The sequence below is a fragment of the Aulonocara stuartgranti genome, assembly GCF_965226115.1.
Source record: "Aulonocara stuartgranti genome assembly, chromosome: 3".
NCBI lineage: Eukaryota > Metazoa > Chordata > Actinopteri > Cichliformes > Cichlidae > Aulonocara > Aulonocara stuartgranti.
In genome coordinates this window covers 26,846,562-26,862,712 of record NC_138941.1, presented here as the reverse complement: position 1 = coordinate 26,862,712, position 16,151 = coordinate 26,846,562, and the positions used below count along the sequence as shown (strand labels likewise).

Genomic DNA, 16,151 nt, shown 5'->3' with positions numbered 1-16,151 from the left:
TTTGGTTGATCCCAGGTATTTAAACCCATCTGCCCTCACAGCTGAAATCAAAAAATGTTCAAGTAACGCCAATTCTTGCCTCTTCAGTCTCAGTGCTCTCACTCAGTAGGTACTGTTAATTGCAGAATTAGGAGGCTAATTAACCTTTTCACTGCAGCTCCTGGGACTTCTGGTCTCCTTCCCCAGAGGCTCTCCTTGTAATAGGAGCTTCATCATCACATCAGATGGGTTTTTTCACTTGAAACAGAACTTGCTCAAAGCGGGGACGTTGGGATACCAACAGTTTTTGCTCTTTTGTTGTAGTTATCGTAGCAAACTAAACCTTAAAGAAACATCTTGGCCACTGAATAATTTACTATATTTTTAGTTCCTGTCCAATGGCTTCTATCACTGTGCATTGTCCATATATCCAATTGCTTCATCAGAGTTAATGTAGTCATCTTGGTTGCAACAGGATGAATATGTTTAAATGAACCAGCACCCACTGAGTCATGCTAACTGTCAGAGTCCTCGAACCACAGGCACAGCAGGAGGAGTGGCAGCCTTCCTCAAGGCTGGTTCTGCCCTACTTTGTTCCTGTTAAAAGGGTGTTTTTCCTCCCCACTGTCACAGAGTGCTTACTCATATGCGCTTGTTGTTGTGATTGTTGGGGTTTTCCTAAGAGTACTGTTGGGCAAGGGTGTCAAACATAAATCGGTCTGGTAAAGACTCCAGTTCAGACCACTGGACAGCTATGATAAATATGATGGAGTTTAATTTTTCCATGCATCTTAATGTTTTCCCCTCCCTTATGGAAATTCATGCATCAAAACTAATAGATAAACAATTAGATGACAGGACCCTTTCTGTTATTTTTTTAACTACTGATTCTGATACTATCAAAATGTCTCTTTTTTCATCCATAGTAACAAAACAAAACAAAAAAGATAAATAAATACATTTAAAAAACAGGATGTTTCCTGTGAATTAAGAAAAACGTTGTTTTGTAATAACAGGGCAGACTGGAGAATGAGCTACCATTTTTTTTAGAAATGTAATTTGACACTTTTATTTCTTAAAATGTATGCCCAAAGAGAGACGCAAGAGATTTCTTACATTTATGTATTTATATTTAGATATGTTGTTGAAAGTGCTCTGCTTTTTCTAATACTAAGATCAAATGTGCAGTTAAACACCTTTATACTGACAGGAAAGGGCCAACTCAAAATCACAGAGGATGAATGTACAAAACGAATTGTTTGTGGTATTTTTACCTTCATCATAGATACTAAAGAACAGCCACTAACTTAATAAATAAAAACAAGCCATTTAGAACTAACGTATGCAGGGATTTTCTAACTCCTTAGCCCTTCTAATTTTAGAGTGAATTAGTGCATAATTTTCCCCATGTTTGCAATTAAACAAATGACCCCAAACCAGTGACTGTACAGGTCTGTGAGGGTCCATGGTTTTGTGGAAGGACTGCACACTTCACCTGCCTCATAATCCTGCCTGACCCTCAGAAAAGAAACCTGTTATAATGGCGTGGAGCAACAACACGAACCCTTTGACAACACTACCAAATATTCTATTCATTTTAGTTAAAGTTTTTAATTAATAAAGAAATAAATGTATATTAAATATGGTATAATACTGTAATTATATAAATAAATGCATTATTTACTGGAAGCCTCGTACGACGCTTTAGCTTTGTTAACAAAGTCATTATTCATGCGAAAAGGTTGCCCACCAACTAAATGAATGAATGAATGAATGAATGAATGAATAAATAAATAAATAAATAAATAAGTAAATAAAGTAAGTTTACCGTTGACCTGCGCTCGGAAGTGTGCGACGAGTGATGTCATGCGGAGGGAGGAAACCGATCTCAGCAGCTAAGATGGCGGAGGAGCAGCAAGAGTCATCACAGGGAGAGATGGAGGGTGAGAGAAACAGTTACACCAACAAATGTCAAGCAAAGTGCGCTGTCATTTCTCTTCTAAACAAAGCTCTTATTCACACGAGCATCTGTAAAGCGTTTCAGCCGTTACCTCCTCCGTGCTGAATCTGGCTGATGTGCAGCGGTGAGGGGCACACAGAGGCCAGAGCTTCTGGGCTAACGTTAGCTAGCTGCCACTGCTACACAAAGAAAAAAAAGCTTGTTTAGTTAATGTCAGGGCAGCAGTGAGTGACAGTTCCAGAGGTTTTGACTTTTGGAAATGCTTAAAATGTGTACTTAATATTAAAGAAAAGACGTCGTATTTTTAGTTTGTAAAACTGCGACTGTCGTCGTGGCTAAAATTTGTTTTGTTTTCGCACAAGTCGCGCTAGCCAAGTTTAGCTGACTGACGTTAGCTTGTAGGTTAACTTGTTTTCATGTTAAATGCTGACCAAGGGCTAAATGCGCTCTTGTTTGCTTATTGGTGTCGGCAGGTGACGAAAACGGAAAGGGGAAGTGTGTCTTTGTCAATTGATTTATTCCAGATTTTATTACATTTTGTTTACATGCAGCTGTCTGGCATTATAACGAAATCAGTGGTTTCGCCAGTGAGAAGGAAAACACCGAGCTAAAAGGGCTTTTTGACAAAAGACAAACATTTAAAGCAAAACGACATGCAGGACCTGGCACCGTTACTTTTATTAAGATACTAGTTCCTTACCTACACTGTATTACGGGTAATCAAGTTTATTTATTTATTTTTACATCCAAGATAATGTAGTCGCATTTAATTGTGATTGCTAAATCCAAGCTAGGCGTTTTTAAAAAATATCCTAGAATAACCAAGTAATATAAAGTTATTTCAGTTTTAGTCCCTGGCTTGTTCGGGTATTACATTGTCACACAGCGTTGCAGGTGCAATGCAGGTACACTGACAGTGTCACTAGGTCACATCTGCTTAAACACACCAATTGTAAAAGTGAATGCAGTCAGCGATGGCCCAAATAGGCTTGTTCTGAATCCCATCCAATACCGATACCTTAGCTTTGCTAACTGCTAATACTGACTAGCGATAGGATACCAGTTTTAATTGAATAATCTATATCAATGTGAGCAAGAGACTAGAAAGTATTCTTTTATGTTTCAGGAAACACGAGACTCAAGTTAAAACATTTCCTAACTTTGAAAAAACTAAAAAGGAATGAATAAATAAATATAATTCTATACAATTTTTGGTATTTGTTAGTGAATTAAAAGAAAACAGCTCTAGGATACACGTGGCAAAGTAAACACAGAGCAACACAGAAGTGAATCGAATGGGCTGGCTCGTTATCACTGATAGCCGGTCCAGTTTTCACGGTTGGTATCGGATCAATATCCAATCCAAATATTGAATTTGTGCAACAGTTGTTTTCCTAGTAGCAAATGCTTGCATCCTAACTTTCTGAAACACTAGAAGGTGGAACTAGCTTTCAGTTCATCCTTTTTTCAATTTTTTCATTTTTTTAAACCACAGATCTGGGCAGTAGATCACATTAGGGTCCCTCTACTAAAGACGTTAACCTAATCAGTTTTTAAACATAAGAGTTTTCTCAGACTAGCATCCTTTGACGAAACATTAACACCTCTATACAGCTTGCACAGTTTGGGAAGATGGAGTTGTGCTTTGATACTGTAGATGTTTGTAGGGCAGTTTCAGTCTCAGTTTCAGAACTGTTACAGTGCTATTGTCTTTATATAGCACCATAAATGCTACTACATTTATGGTATTGTAAATCTGCTTCTAGTCTGATGTGCAGTTAAAATCCCAATGCCACAGCTTCACCATCCTCCATGTCGGCCAGTATGTCATTTAAGTACTACTCTACTCCTGAAGCCTCTTAAATATGTCACCTTTGTCTTACAGGAGTGAACTGCCTAGCATATGATGAGGCCATAATTGCTCAACAGGACCGGATTCAGCAGGAGGTAAGAAAGCCTTTAGTTTGGAAAGCAAAAAGAAATAAAGATGACTTTGTGTTATTCTCGGGATCCGGATGAGCAAATTTCCACATTCCACTGTAGGGCTGCCACGATTAGTCGACTAGTCACGATTACGTCGACTATCAAAATCGTCGACGACTGATTTAATAGTCGACGCGTCGTTTGAAGCTTTGTAAGATCCCAAAAGCAGGAATAAGTAGCAGGATTTAAGAGTGTAATAACGGACTGAAACAGAAGATGGCAGCACTGCATGTACAAGGATGCCAGCTGCCGTTAAACCCCGAAGAAGAAGAAACTGTGTCCCAGAATTCATAGCGCGGCCCAGCGCAGTTGTCAACAATGGCGGCAGCTAGTTAGTTTTAACTTTACTCTTATTATTCTTTCTGGGTCACAAAATAAACGTTTAACATATTTTCAGGCGAGAATGTAGCTGTGTAAACCTCAAATATCTGCTCAGTTTATCAGGACACCACATATTTTCAAAAGCGCTCCGACGTTTTCGGAGACGTCTGTTACCCACTAGCTCGATAGCTAGCCGGGGGCCATGAGAGCACCGGACTCCCGGCAGATCGTTTTCAAACCCACCGCCCTACTCAGGTTAAACATGATATATAAGTCACTTAGATAACTTAAAAATGTTATTGTTTGGCTTTTTTCAGTATTTTATTTGTTCCTGAGTAAATCGGCTGAGTTTATTAAACTCCACCGAAACAATCTGCACATTTAATTAAAATTCAATTAACTATCATCTTGTCTTTATTTTTAGTTAGCACAGACCTTAAACACTTAAAGCTGTAAGCTAATGATAGTTATATAAGAGCAGATGCTGCTGGTGCAATAAGCTGTACTTTTACGTTCAATGGATGATGATCTGATTAGTCGACTAATCGCAAAAATAATCGGTGACTAGTCGACTATCAAAATAATCGTTTGTGGCAGCCCTATTCCACTGTCTTTATTTATTTATTTATTTATTTATTTTTCACAGTTACAACTTCAGAAATCTCAGATGACATGTGGACAGGGCTATAAAAGCATCATTTGCACTCTGAACACAAATGAGATGCATTTCTTTGAGAATCTATCTGTGCAGTAATTACACTGACCTTGACCTGTAACAGGCTTTATGTGCACAGCTGTGAGATTATGATGAGCATAAAAAGAAATGTCACTAATGCATAATCACTGACATACTGTTTAATAAAAAGTCTAAAAACAAGTATTGAGATGGATTGCAATGACTAATTTGCAATTTTGTGTGTGTGGTTGTGCAGATAGCCAACAGTAACCCTTTAGTGTCAGACAGACAGGACCTGTCGGTGCTGCAGAGCGAGTACGCTGAGGATGACACGGTTTATCAGCTCAAGATCAAGGTCAGTCAGAGCGCTGCACCTCTCAGGTTACTGCAGCCACACGTCAATCCAAAGTTTCTCTGTTTAAATTCGCAAAAACTGTTTTGGATCTGGTGTTACAGATTTTTTTAAAATTATTGTTATTACAGGACCTGCACAAAAAATACTCGTACATTCGCAAGACGCGACCAGATGGAAACTGTTTCTACAGAGCCTTTGGCTTTGCACATCTCGAGTCCCTGCTAGATGACAGCAAAGAACTTCAGAGGTGAGTGCCAGAGTGGTTACTGTGTGTGCTCTGCTGGCTGTTAGTGTCTATGCTCAAATTCACACTTCATCATCATCTCAGACGATTTAAATGCGTTCTGCTGCTGTTCTGTCTGTTCATCGGATGTATGAGTGTGTGTGGGCAGTACACTGTGTTCTGTTTTCAATATTTTAAAATTCGGATAAGCACATAGGCGGCTGTAATATTTACAATTTTTACTTTTTAAATACACATTTTGTCTCATCAGGTTCAAAGCAGTTGCAGCTAAAAGTAAACTGGATCTGGTTAACGAAGGTTTCACTGAGTTTACTATTGAAGATTTTCACAATACTGTGAGTATTCTGGCAAACCTAAATGACTATTTTTGTGAAGTTGCTACAAATGCAAATGGATGTCATCTAGTTAGATACATTTGTTTTATTGTCTGGTTTTTTTTTACATTGTTGCTGTAAATAAGCTTAAAAAAAGAGGTGTAAAACCCTCAACCTGATTGACAGCATATCATTTGTTATGTTGGTTAAGGTGCAAATGATTTTTCCTTATTGATTAGCCAATTTTAGATGGCCATCTGCCAGAGCACATGTTTTGGCCAGTTAAATAGAAAGTTGGCAAGCTGAGGCCTGAGTACATGAGTCTAAACATGTAAATCTTGTTTTTCTTGCTAGTTCATGGACCTGATTGAGCTATGTGAGAAACAGCCGAGCCTGCAGGAGCTGCTGAACTCCTTCAATGACCAGAACGTATCAGACTATGTGGTGGTGTACCTGCGGTTGCTCACCTCAGGCTACTTGCAGCGACAGCATACCTTCTTTCAGCATTTCATAGAGGGTGGGCGCACTGTCAAGGAGTTCTGCCAGCAGGTGAAGGTTTTCCCTACGTAGATAATCATTTTCCTGCTTTTAAATTTAAATATAATGTACATAACTGTTGAACTGTTATGACATGTTATGACTGTTTGCCATTCTGGTACAAAAAACACGTTTTATTGTCTGAAACTCGCACCTAATGTGCTTTTTTCTTCTCTTTTTCCAAGGAGGTAGAGCCAATGTCTAAAGAAAGTGACCACATTCACATCATCGCCTTAGCTCAGGCCTTGGACGTATCCATTCTGGTGGAGTACATGGATAGAGGAGAGGGAGGAACAGTCAATCACCACGTCTTTCCCGAAGGCGGAGACCCCCGCATCTTCCTCCTCTATAGACCTGGCCATTACGACATCTTGTACAAATAGCACTCCTGGCCACAGCCCATCTCATGCATCTCCTGCTGTGTGCCGCAGCAGCGCATTCAAGAAATCCTACCAGCAGCCATGCTGATGAAGCGTACATCTGTGTATGAGATTACACTCGTGTATTTGGAAAAAAAAAAAACGAAAAAGAGAGAGAAAATCACATTACTTGCCTCATTTGCCCTTCTTGCCCCAAACCCCCAAATTTACCTTCAGTCATGACAAAATGATTAAATTAAAAAAAAAAAATCTTTGGAAATATAGAAGTGACTCCAACCATTTAGAGTTGTACAGGGTTTTTTTTTCTTTTGTGGTTGTAAATGTTATCTACTTGCTTTGTTTCTTTTCCTTTGTTACACTGCGTTTCATTGAGTTTTATTAAAGCAATTTACATCTTATTTCTTGTGTCAGTATGATTTTTGTTTTTCAGTTAAATATTGAAAGTTGAGAATAACGTTCTAAGTCTTTTTGTGTAAACAACACTGCACGTTGATGCATATTTGATGTCAGAACTGTGCTGCATCCATCTGTAGGAACCTGGTATAACCATACTTGAATTGAAAGCATTATTGCATTATTCCTGCAGGGAGAGGAGAAAGAAGAATATGGGACTATACAGTAATAAATTGTATATGACCTACAAGAGAAAACGTACATGTTAAAAGGTTTTTGGTACCTAGAAAGCGTTTGATATGTAGTTCTCAATATACAGATGTCAGTGATGTACACGGACAGCTGCTTTTTGACAGAATGGTTAAGTGGGTGTATGTTGTTTACGCTTGCACTCACACACATGCGCAGTTCCGTCACTGCAGCATAACCGAACCAAAGATCGTCTATAACCATAAAATGCTAAAGAGCAAACTCTTTAGCATTTTATGGACGTTGAGTCCTGTTGGTACCAAGAAAAAATACCAAAGTGAGAACTCTTACGTTAAAGGTTAGAGTGAAAGGCAAGATGTCTCCGTTTTTAAAGTCATTTTTGTCAGGCAGAAGAGTTTTGGGGGCTTATTTGCGGTATCATTCTTCTCTAACTGGTATGTATAAACATGTTATATTTTTTTAATACCAGGCTAGCCTGACTGAAATGTGTTCATGACATTTCATGCTACACGTGACTGCAGACTAATAAGCTACAGCTAGCAACTAGCTACAACACCTTAGCCATTCACAGAGACGAAGGACTCTGCTGTGACTGGGGTGCAAGCTAGTGACGTATTCACTGAAAAAAAAGCAGTTGTACCACGAGGTAGTCCTGTAGTACAGTCGGCTGCTAGTTTACACATTAAAGCCCATTAAAGGTCATCGTAGCTGTGTAGAAAGATGTGCTTTAAGTCTCTAATCGCAGCCGCAGTGTGCCTTCTAAACAATTGTGCAGACCACAGTTGGGCAACACTTAGCCAAACACCTGTCAACAACATCATAAACCGCAGCTTCCGAAAAGCTGAACCAAACAGCAAAGCATGTTTATCACGTGGATTTGACTGAAAGGTTTTGTGCATCTTTACAACAATATCAGCAATGCATAAATGTATCTTATACACACTGCTGTTGTATAAACTTGGAAATCACATTAAAGTTGAGGGAACTTCCTCAAAAGAAACTATTAATGTCTATTTATAACCTAAGAAAAGAGCTCAGTCATGATCATGCTAAAATAACCGATGTTTTGTGTATTACTGATAACTCCTGTGTCCCATCTTTGTTTCACTGTAGCTGAACTGATTGAAAACATGGATAAGAAAGCAACCTGGGACCGCTTCTACACCGAGACCAGCAGCGGGAAAGCCACCTTCAAAAACTTTGAGTGGTTTTTTGGTTTCGATTCTGTCCGAGACTTCATCATGCCCCTCTTGCAAACTATGTCTCGCCCAGACGCTGCGCTCCAGGTGGTGGATATGGGCTGTGGTACGTCAGCACTGGGACCCTCTATCTACAGGCACTCTCCTGTCTCCGTCCATGTCACTTGTGCTGACATTTCCCCCATAGCTGTGAAACTAATGCAGGAACACATTCAAGCTAAAGCCATTCAACCTCACAGCTGTTCTTCTCAAATTGAGTTCGTAGAGCTGGACTGCACACAGCTTGATAAACGCTTCAGTCCTAGTACTGTGGACCTTATAATTGACAAGGGGACCACTGATGCCTTGTTAAGGTCCAGGGAGGGGAAGCGAAATGCCAGCCTGGTCTTGAAGCAGTGTTTAAGGGTGTTGCGGAGTTCAGGGTCCTTGCTCCAGTTTTCTGATGAGGACCCTGACTCCAGGCTTATTTGGCTGGAGACGGCTGCACAGGATCCGGGAGTGATGACAGCAGATGTTGGGGTGCAGGAAGTTGGAGAGCTAAGGGGGATCCATTACTACTGCTACCAGGTGACCCCTCATCCTGCTCTATAACTGAAACTTTTTACTCCAATAAATAAATAAAATAATACAACACAATTGTAATATCATCTCTGAACTGTAAATCAGTGTTTCATGTTTGAGTTGCATAGATTTGGAAATCTCTCTCTTTCATTACTTGTCACACACTGCCATCTAGTGGCCAGCAGGCACCCAGCATCCAGGATTTCAATCCCATCCAGCAGAACACAACACTGTGATACAATTTGCAAAGTAAATGTTCTCTATACTTACATCACACATATGCCTCTTTTAGAGAAATATTTTAAAGACATGTAGAGTAGAGTAGAAACATTTCCAGGCCTGGAGACGGCAGTTTTAGGTACACGTTAGTAATGTTTAAAGCCCAGTAGTTTTGGGCGATCATATTATGGAAGTACTTCTATATATATCTAACTTATATATAGAGAGATAAGTAGGCAAAGTTGTTGTGATGTTGTGGCAGTGTGTTTTCCAGGTCACGACCACATTGCTCATTTCCTCTTTGTAAACAGAAGAGTAGCTCTAGGTACAAAGTACCAAAGTTACAGTGCACTACAATAGGGTAGAAAGAAAAGGGAAGAAAAAACATCAGCTAGACACATTAATGGTTTCCAATCAAATTAATATTTTTTGGCAGTGATGGATCTCCCGCATTCAGATATTATTTCTGATTTATTAATTCATGTTACTCAGATTTATTTATGAGAAACATCTAAATACCTTGCAGCTTTACATAATGCATTACAAATGTCATTCGGTTCATCCAATTCTAGCTTTTTGGGAGGGTGGGTGGGTGGAAAAGGTGTCTCTCTAACACAAACACAACCGCTCACACCTATGGGCAAAACAACCTAACCCCACTGAGGCTTTAATGCCTCTGTGGGAAGAAGCTGGACTACTCACACACAGAGAGAAACGCCACAAAGAAATGATGATGAGGGATGCTTGTTGGGAGGTAACAGTGCATTGTGCATTTCAACCTGTCAGGCAGTAGTCCCATGCGTTTTCGAATCCTCCACCATCATACCAGTCTCCAAAAGACCGGACATGTCCACCTTAAACGACTTCAGGCCAGTGGCACTCACACCAATTGCCATGAAATGCCTCGAAAAACTGGTTCTCACACACATCAACCACATGGCCCAAGACACTGCTGATAGCCCTCAGTTTGCCTACCCCCCCAGTCAATCAGTGGATGACAGGGTGTAGCAATACCCTTACACCACGCTCTGCAACATCTGGAAAGTAGCAGAATGTATGCCATTAGATTTATTTCTTGATTTGTCCAGTTTTGTTGTGGAAGGTGTGAGGTTAAAATATTCATTTGAAGTCTTCTTGAAGTGGGAATGGCAAAATGCTTCTTCAGCTTCAGGATCTTCTTTGGTGTGATACTCCTGAACTTTGCCAACATGCCACCCAGTGGGACATACCAGTGGCCTTTAGTCTTTGCGTTGTTAGTCTGTGAGTATTGATTATTGCCACACTCCTACTGCAGTTTGTGCAGATCAGTGAAAAAAGTATCAGGAACAAAGTATCAGGCTCGACTTTTCTGAATTTGTTTTTATTTTCTTATGACATAAATGTTAAAACACTAATTTAACCGATAAACTGTTATGGGAAAATATTAAAAAAGAGAAACAGTGTGATTAAAAATAGATTTTAGAGGAAACGCTGCTCAATCTGATGAATGTAAAATATGTATGAAAATACTCTGATTAAATATTAGCATGAATTTTAACCAAATGAAGCTTGTTTATGAATGGCAGCAACGCAGTTCAGTGACTCATCATCATCATCATTGTCACCACCATTTGTAAAATCATTCTTTAAACAAGCTGAGAAATGTTACTGGCTCGTCTTCATCCCCCTGCTCAGCATTCATGCAGAAAAATGGCGGGTTGAGTTTTTGGGGATCGACTAATCCAATGACATTGTTATAGAAGCTGAAAAACAGAAACAAATGAAGCAAAAATGAATCAGAGGATGCCAACAGTTTTCTTCAACCAGGATCACAGATTCTCAGAGACTTTAGAGTGTGAGAAAAAGCCAGTGCCCTACTGAGGGACCCAGTTCAGTGTTTACTGGCAAATATTAAGGAAAAAAACGCAACGTGACAAATAGTTTTGGAAACATGCATGAAAGTTCTAGAACAATATTAAAAGCCTTCTGCCCACTGACCTGTTGACCACCCAGTCACCGCTGCTGGTGTGGTACAGAGTACTGACGGGGATGCATCCAAACTGGGTGACAGTGGTAAAGTACTTGGCTGCAGAAACAAGAAGTGGATCACATGGGAGCCGAGGCAGCGCAACCAGACAAGCAGGTTTGTTTGTGATCAACACAAGCTTATGTAAGAGAATGTCATGTGTTACAAACTAACACATGACTTTGCAATTTTTCGCTTTGATTTCCTCTTATTGTACCTGATCCCGTCTTCGTCTTCTCCTCCCCGTACCAACTGTTGACCAGGACTCCCTGTCCAGGACCAGAGGAGGCGCCCAACACAACCTGGCCCATCAGGGTGGCATTTCTTGGAACTGCCAGCGGATGGAAGTCAGGGCTCAGATGCTGCTTAGTGCATGTGCGGTTCTTGTTGTTTATTTTGTACATAACACCCTAGAGGACAGGGCACCATTACACAGTCATTTATGGTATCCAGGATAAACTTGAATGCAAATATTACTGCTGTGCCGTCGCTACCTCTCTGTACAGTAGAAGCACATCAAGGTGGTAGGTCTTATTGTCATAGAGTCCAAACTGTCTGAAGCGGATGCGCTCTCCCAGTCCATCATAGATGTACTTGGAGAATGCCAGCAGTTTCTGATTTGCAGTGGACTTTCAAACAGAGGCAAATGTTCGTCATTGCAGATTACTTCTCACAGATTACTCTGAATAACTAACAACTGCATTAAGTATCAGTTGTTATTGCAACACTCAAATGTAATCGAGGGATATGAGAGGAGACTTACCACAGACAGGCTTCCGCTCATCAGTGGCGGGTATCCTGTGAAAATTAAAGCATTTTGGAGGATTTACACTACAGATGTGCTACATTGCTAACTTGGTCATTCTACACTGAAGCAAAAACAAATCGGCACCATCAGTTCTGATGCTAAAGCAAGAGAACTGCTGCATTTGGAGACATTTGAAGAAAGAGGACTTTCTTCAGATGTTTGCGTACTCACTGCAATGCCGTGGTCTCTGAGCGAGACAGCCCACGGACAGGCACACAAGCAGGACGAGGACCTTCATGCTGTTCGATTGCAGATCTGAATGTTTTCCTCTGCAACAGCTGCTCATATGATACTGCTTCAAAAATATCACTTCCTTAAAAAACAAGCAGGTGATACTCCCATTCTGTTTTCGCTGCCAAGTTTTTTGTTTGTCATTTCTCAATACACCAGTTATGTGAGAATAAAAGTCAAGGGAATGTCTTTTAATAGTAGAAACTGCGTTTTAGCTGTTTTGACCCCTAACTAACAAACCAAGGGGAGGAGCTAGAAGGCTGACTGAAGAGAAAGTTGAGAGGATAGACTGCATGTAGATGTAAAAGAGCAGCATTTGTAACCTTAACCACTCCCACTTCATATGTACACAAACTACTTTAACAAGCTAGAAACTATGTCTGCTGGTAAAGGTGACTAGTGTCACCTCTCTGGTGAACCAACTCAGAAAGCAAGTAACAACTGGAAACCAGCAAGGTGGGCATTAAACATAAAGACTTTTGATCCTCCAGGACTTTTTTTTTTCTCTTGAAACCATTAAGTCACATGTTGGTTTTTTTGTGTCAATAGACAGATTGTGAGAATACATCCTTCTTTACCTTTTCTTATGAAACAAGAAATACACCGCATGCATTCATGCATTACATTTATATTGATGAACACAAGATGTGGCCACAACACAGTGTTAGAAAATGGGAAGTAAGAAAAGCAAATATGACAGGCAATAACCTGTTACAAAAAAACCAAACCAAACCAGATGATTTGTCGAACCGCTTTATCATTTTCTGCATGCCAAAAAGATTGCAAAGTTCATCCCGGTTAGAGATACACAGAAAGAACAATGAGGCCAAACTCGTCCTCCATGTTTTAAACAGGAATACGGGGGAGACAGCATTTTACATGCAATTACATGCCATTCATTTTTACTTATATAATGCCAATTTCCAACATTGGTGATCTCAGTGCACTGCGTAAGATAAAAACCCGCCGAAGCCTTCACTGCAGCTTAAAGAACAAGCTGGTGAAATCTTCAGGCTTCTCTCCATTCGACGTCATCTCTGTTGGGCAGAAGTCGGGGGGGTTGAGCTGACCAGGGTCAGAAATCCCAACGACGTTGTTGAAGAAGCTGGTGAGCACAAAAAAAAAAAAAAAAGGGACACAGCTTTTACTTGGACGGACGCAAACGTATTTCATTCTACATTTTTCACACTATAGACTTGAGAGGAAACGAACCCTGTCGCCATCCATCCATACTCTTGTGTCTGGTACATAGTGTTGACTGGAATGCATCCGAATTCAGTGAAGGTGGTCAGGTACTTTCCTGAAAGGACAGACATGAAATGTGTCCATAAACAGAGTGCAGATAAACAGCCAGGATGACAGTTCTGAACATTAGATGCCAACTCACCTGTGTTTCCAGGAAGATTTCCAGTCCAGGTGTTGACCAGGAGTCCTTCACCAGGTCCAGATGAGCTGCCCAGGACGGCTTGGCCCACCAGAGTTGAATTTATTGGGATTTCCATAGGATGGAAGTCTGCCTTCAGAGGCTTTTTCTTGCATGTACGAGCTTTGTCGTCGATCTCATACATGGCAGCCTGGTGCATGAGTTGTGGGGTAAGAATGAGAATTTCTTTTGCTGTTACATACAATAGGATTCAGTCTAAAGATGATGGTTATTTCAGTAACTTCTGTTTGCTGAAGATGGAAATAACAACCAAAACCTAGCACAGAAATAACATATATGGGTGCTCACACCCAAAATTATGCCATAATATCTATTCTAATCAAGAGAAAGATGTGCTAACCTTAAACTAATTAAATATGCTGTCATTGTCGGGGTTTTTTTTGTTTTTTTTTAAAAATATGGCCCGCTTTTTATTGTGTCAGTTGCACATGCTTACGAGTTCCCATTATATTCCAGTAAAACATTAAGGAAAGAAAATACTTTCTTATAACATGTTGTGTTGTTGGCCTCATGCGTCTCCACTTCAGTAGAATCGTATCAGCAGTGATTTGCACACTAAAACAAATATTTGAGACGTTCTTGTGTTTGCTTTGGTCACCTCTCTGAAGAGCAGCAGGGCGTCATAGGTGAAAGACTTGTTCTGGTAGTTCCCCAGCTCCATGAGCCGGACCCTTTGTCCCCATGCATCGTACAGGTATTTGGCATAAACCCACAGCTTTTCATTCTGTGTGGACTGGAGAAACAGAATGCAAGATTGTTGACATCTTTCTCGTTCACACAGAATATGAATGACAATTAAATGTGGTTGCACGTTTGGTTCAAGTACAACTTTCATTTTCTTTGTTTGCTTTCCACACTGTCAGACGTGCTCACTCGCCATAAACATCAATCTGGACCTTGACCTGAGCACTGAAATGTCTGGACTTGTATCTCAACACCACAAGACCACCTCATTCCTAACTCTGATGCAGTGGCTGACACACTTTTATTCTTTTTTAAATGCTTTTTACCCACTGTTCACCCAAACATTAAACAATGGGTCATATTTTATGTTTCAATCAAACATTGCTAATGCACAACAACAACAGAGGCTCATTTCTCCCTCATAATTAATAGCAACAGCAAAAGTTTTAAGTACACAAAGCATAAACTCACAACAGTGAGGGCTCCAGTCAGAAAGGGAGGGCTTTCTGCGTGAAATAAGAGAAAACAGAATTATTTATTAATATTTACAAGTCAGCGAGAGAAAACAGCAATGAGAACCCAACAGTGAGCTATCACTGTAACCACAACGGAGCTCGTCTCCGATTTCCTTTTTTACTTACTGCATGGGCGAGGTTTCTCTGCCAGGCAGCCTGCCAGCACGCACACTAACACCACAAAGAGTTTCATCTTCGAGGAATCCGCAGACTTTCTCACAGGTAGTTGCGAAGTCTCCGTTGCTCTAGAGGAGCTGCACTTCCTTATATATGCTGACAGATGACCAGACAGGCCTAGATGCTTCCGGATTTTATTTTCAACCAACATCTGAGGGCTCAAGTTCAGATTCGGGTGTTGTCAGGGTGAGGTCGCAGTGTAAGCCCATAAAAGGAAATGTCTTTGTACATTAAAAGCTGGTTAATGTTTTCCAAGGGCAAGAGACTCATACAGCAGAGTGTGTGTAGACTGTAAATGCTTACAAATGTACAAATTCTGCAACAAAAGTGAAACATAACCCCATTATGACCACCTGCCTCATATTGTGTGATGCACTCTGTATCCTGACATCTTTCTATCAGAACCACATTTAATCTGAGCTACGGCAGCTCGTCCATTGCTCGTCCCCACGTTTTATCAGTGAGCCTTGGCTGTCCACGACCGAGTCTCTGGTTCACCACTGTTCTTCATGGACCACTTTTCATAGATACCCACACCGGCCACCGCAGATTGAGAACATCCCACAAGAGCTGCAGTGTTTGGAAATGTTCTGACTCAGTCTCCAAACAGTCACAGTTTGGCGCTCGTCAAACTCACGCTAATCGTTACGCTTGCAGTTTTTCGTGCTTCTAACACACCTTTGAGGGCAAAATGTTCACCTGCTCCCTTACATATCCCACCCACTAACGGCTGCCACGATGAAGAGACCATCGGTGTTATTCTTCTATCTGTAGGTGCTTATAATGTTATGCCAACTCTATTCATACAGTGCACTTACAGTGAGGACAAACTTCAAAAATACACCGCTTTCCAGTCGAATATTCATAACAGCGCTTAGTGATACTGTGTCATACTGCGCTTAGTGGGCCAAGGGTAAAGCATGCTGTGTTTACAAAAGAGGGCAGCTCATAAAGCC

The 16,151-nt window shown here is 40.6% G+C and overlaps 3 protein-coding genes across 3 annotated transcripts; 2 read left to right on the top strand and 1 right to left on the bottom strand.

Moving 5' to 3' along the window:
• The first annotated feature begins 1,813 nt into the window (after positions 1-1,813).
• Positions 1,814-6,962, top strand: otub1b (OTU deubiquitinase, ubiquitin aldehyde binding 1b). Its single transcript, XM_082525877.1, has 7 exons — positions 1,814-1,922; positions 3,825-3,886; positions 5,176-5,274; positions 5,403-5,521; positions 5,769-5,853; positions 6,187-6,381; positions 6,555-6,962. The coding sequence occupies exons 1-7, from the start codon at positions 1,841-1,843 to the stop codon at positions 6,750-6,752; spliced, it is 840 nt and encodes a 279-aa protein (XP_082382003.1). The 5' UTR covers positions 1,814-1,840; the 3' UTR covers positions 6,753-6,962.
• Positions 6,963-7,540: 578 nt separating this feature from the next.
• On the top strand, positions 7,541-9,193 carry cskmt (citrate synthase lysine methyltransferase). Its single transcript, XM_082525813.1, has 2 exons — positions 7,541-7,786; positions 8,466-9,193. The coding sequence occupies exons 1-2, from the start codon at positions 7,708-7,710 to the stop codon at positions 9,140-9,142; spliced, it is 756 nt and encodes a 251-aa protein (XP_082381939.1). The 5' UTR covers positions 7,541-7,707; the 3' UTR covers positions 9,143-9,193.
• Positions 9,194-10,664: 1,471 nt separating this feature from the next.
• On the bottom strand, positions 10,665-15,391 carry epdl1 (ependymin-like 1). The gene is made up of 12 exons (XM_082527735.1): positions 15,145-15,391; positions 14,975-15,009; positions 14,418-14,552; positions 13,763-13,949; positions 13,588-13,675; positions 13,354-13,480; positions 12,316-12,580; positions 12,100-12,134; positions 11,831-11,965; positions 11,554-11,746; positions 11,309-11,396; positions 10,665-11,073 (listed from the first exon to the last, which is right to left on the bottom strand). The coding sequence occupies exons 1-12, from the start codon at positions 15,344-15,346 to the stop codon at positions 10,950-10,952; spliced, it is 1,614 nt and encodes a 537-aa protein (XP_082383861.1). The 5' UTR covers positions 15,347-15,391; the 3' UTR covers positions 10,665-10,949.
• Positions 15,392-16,151: the final 760 nt, after the last annotated feature.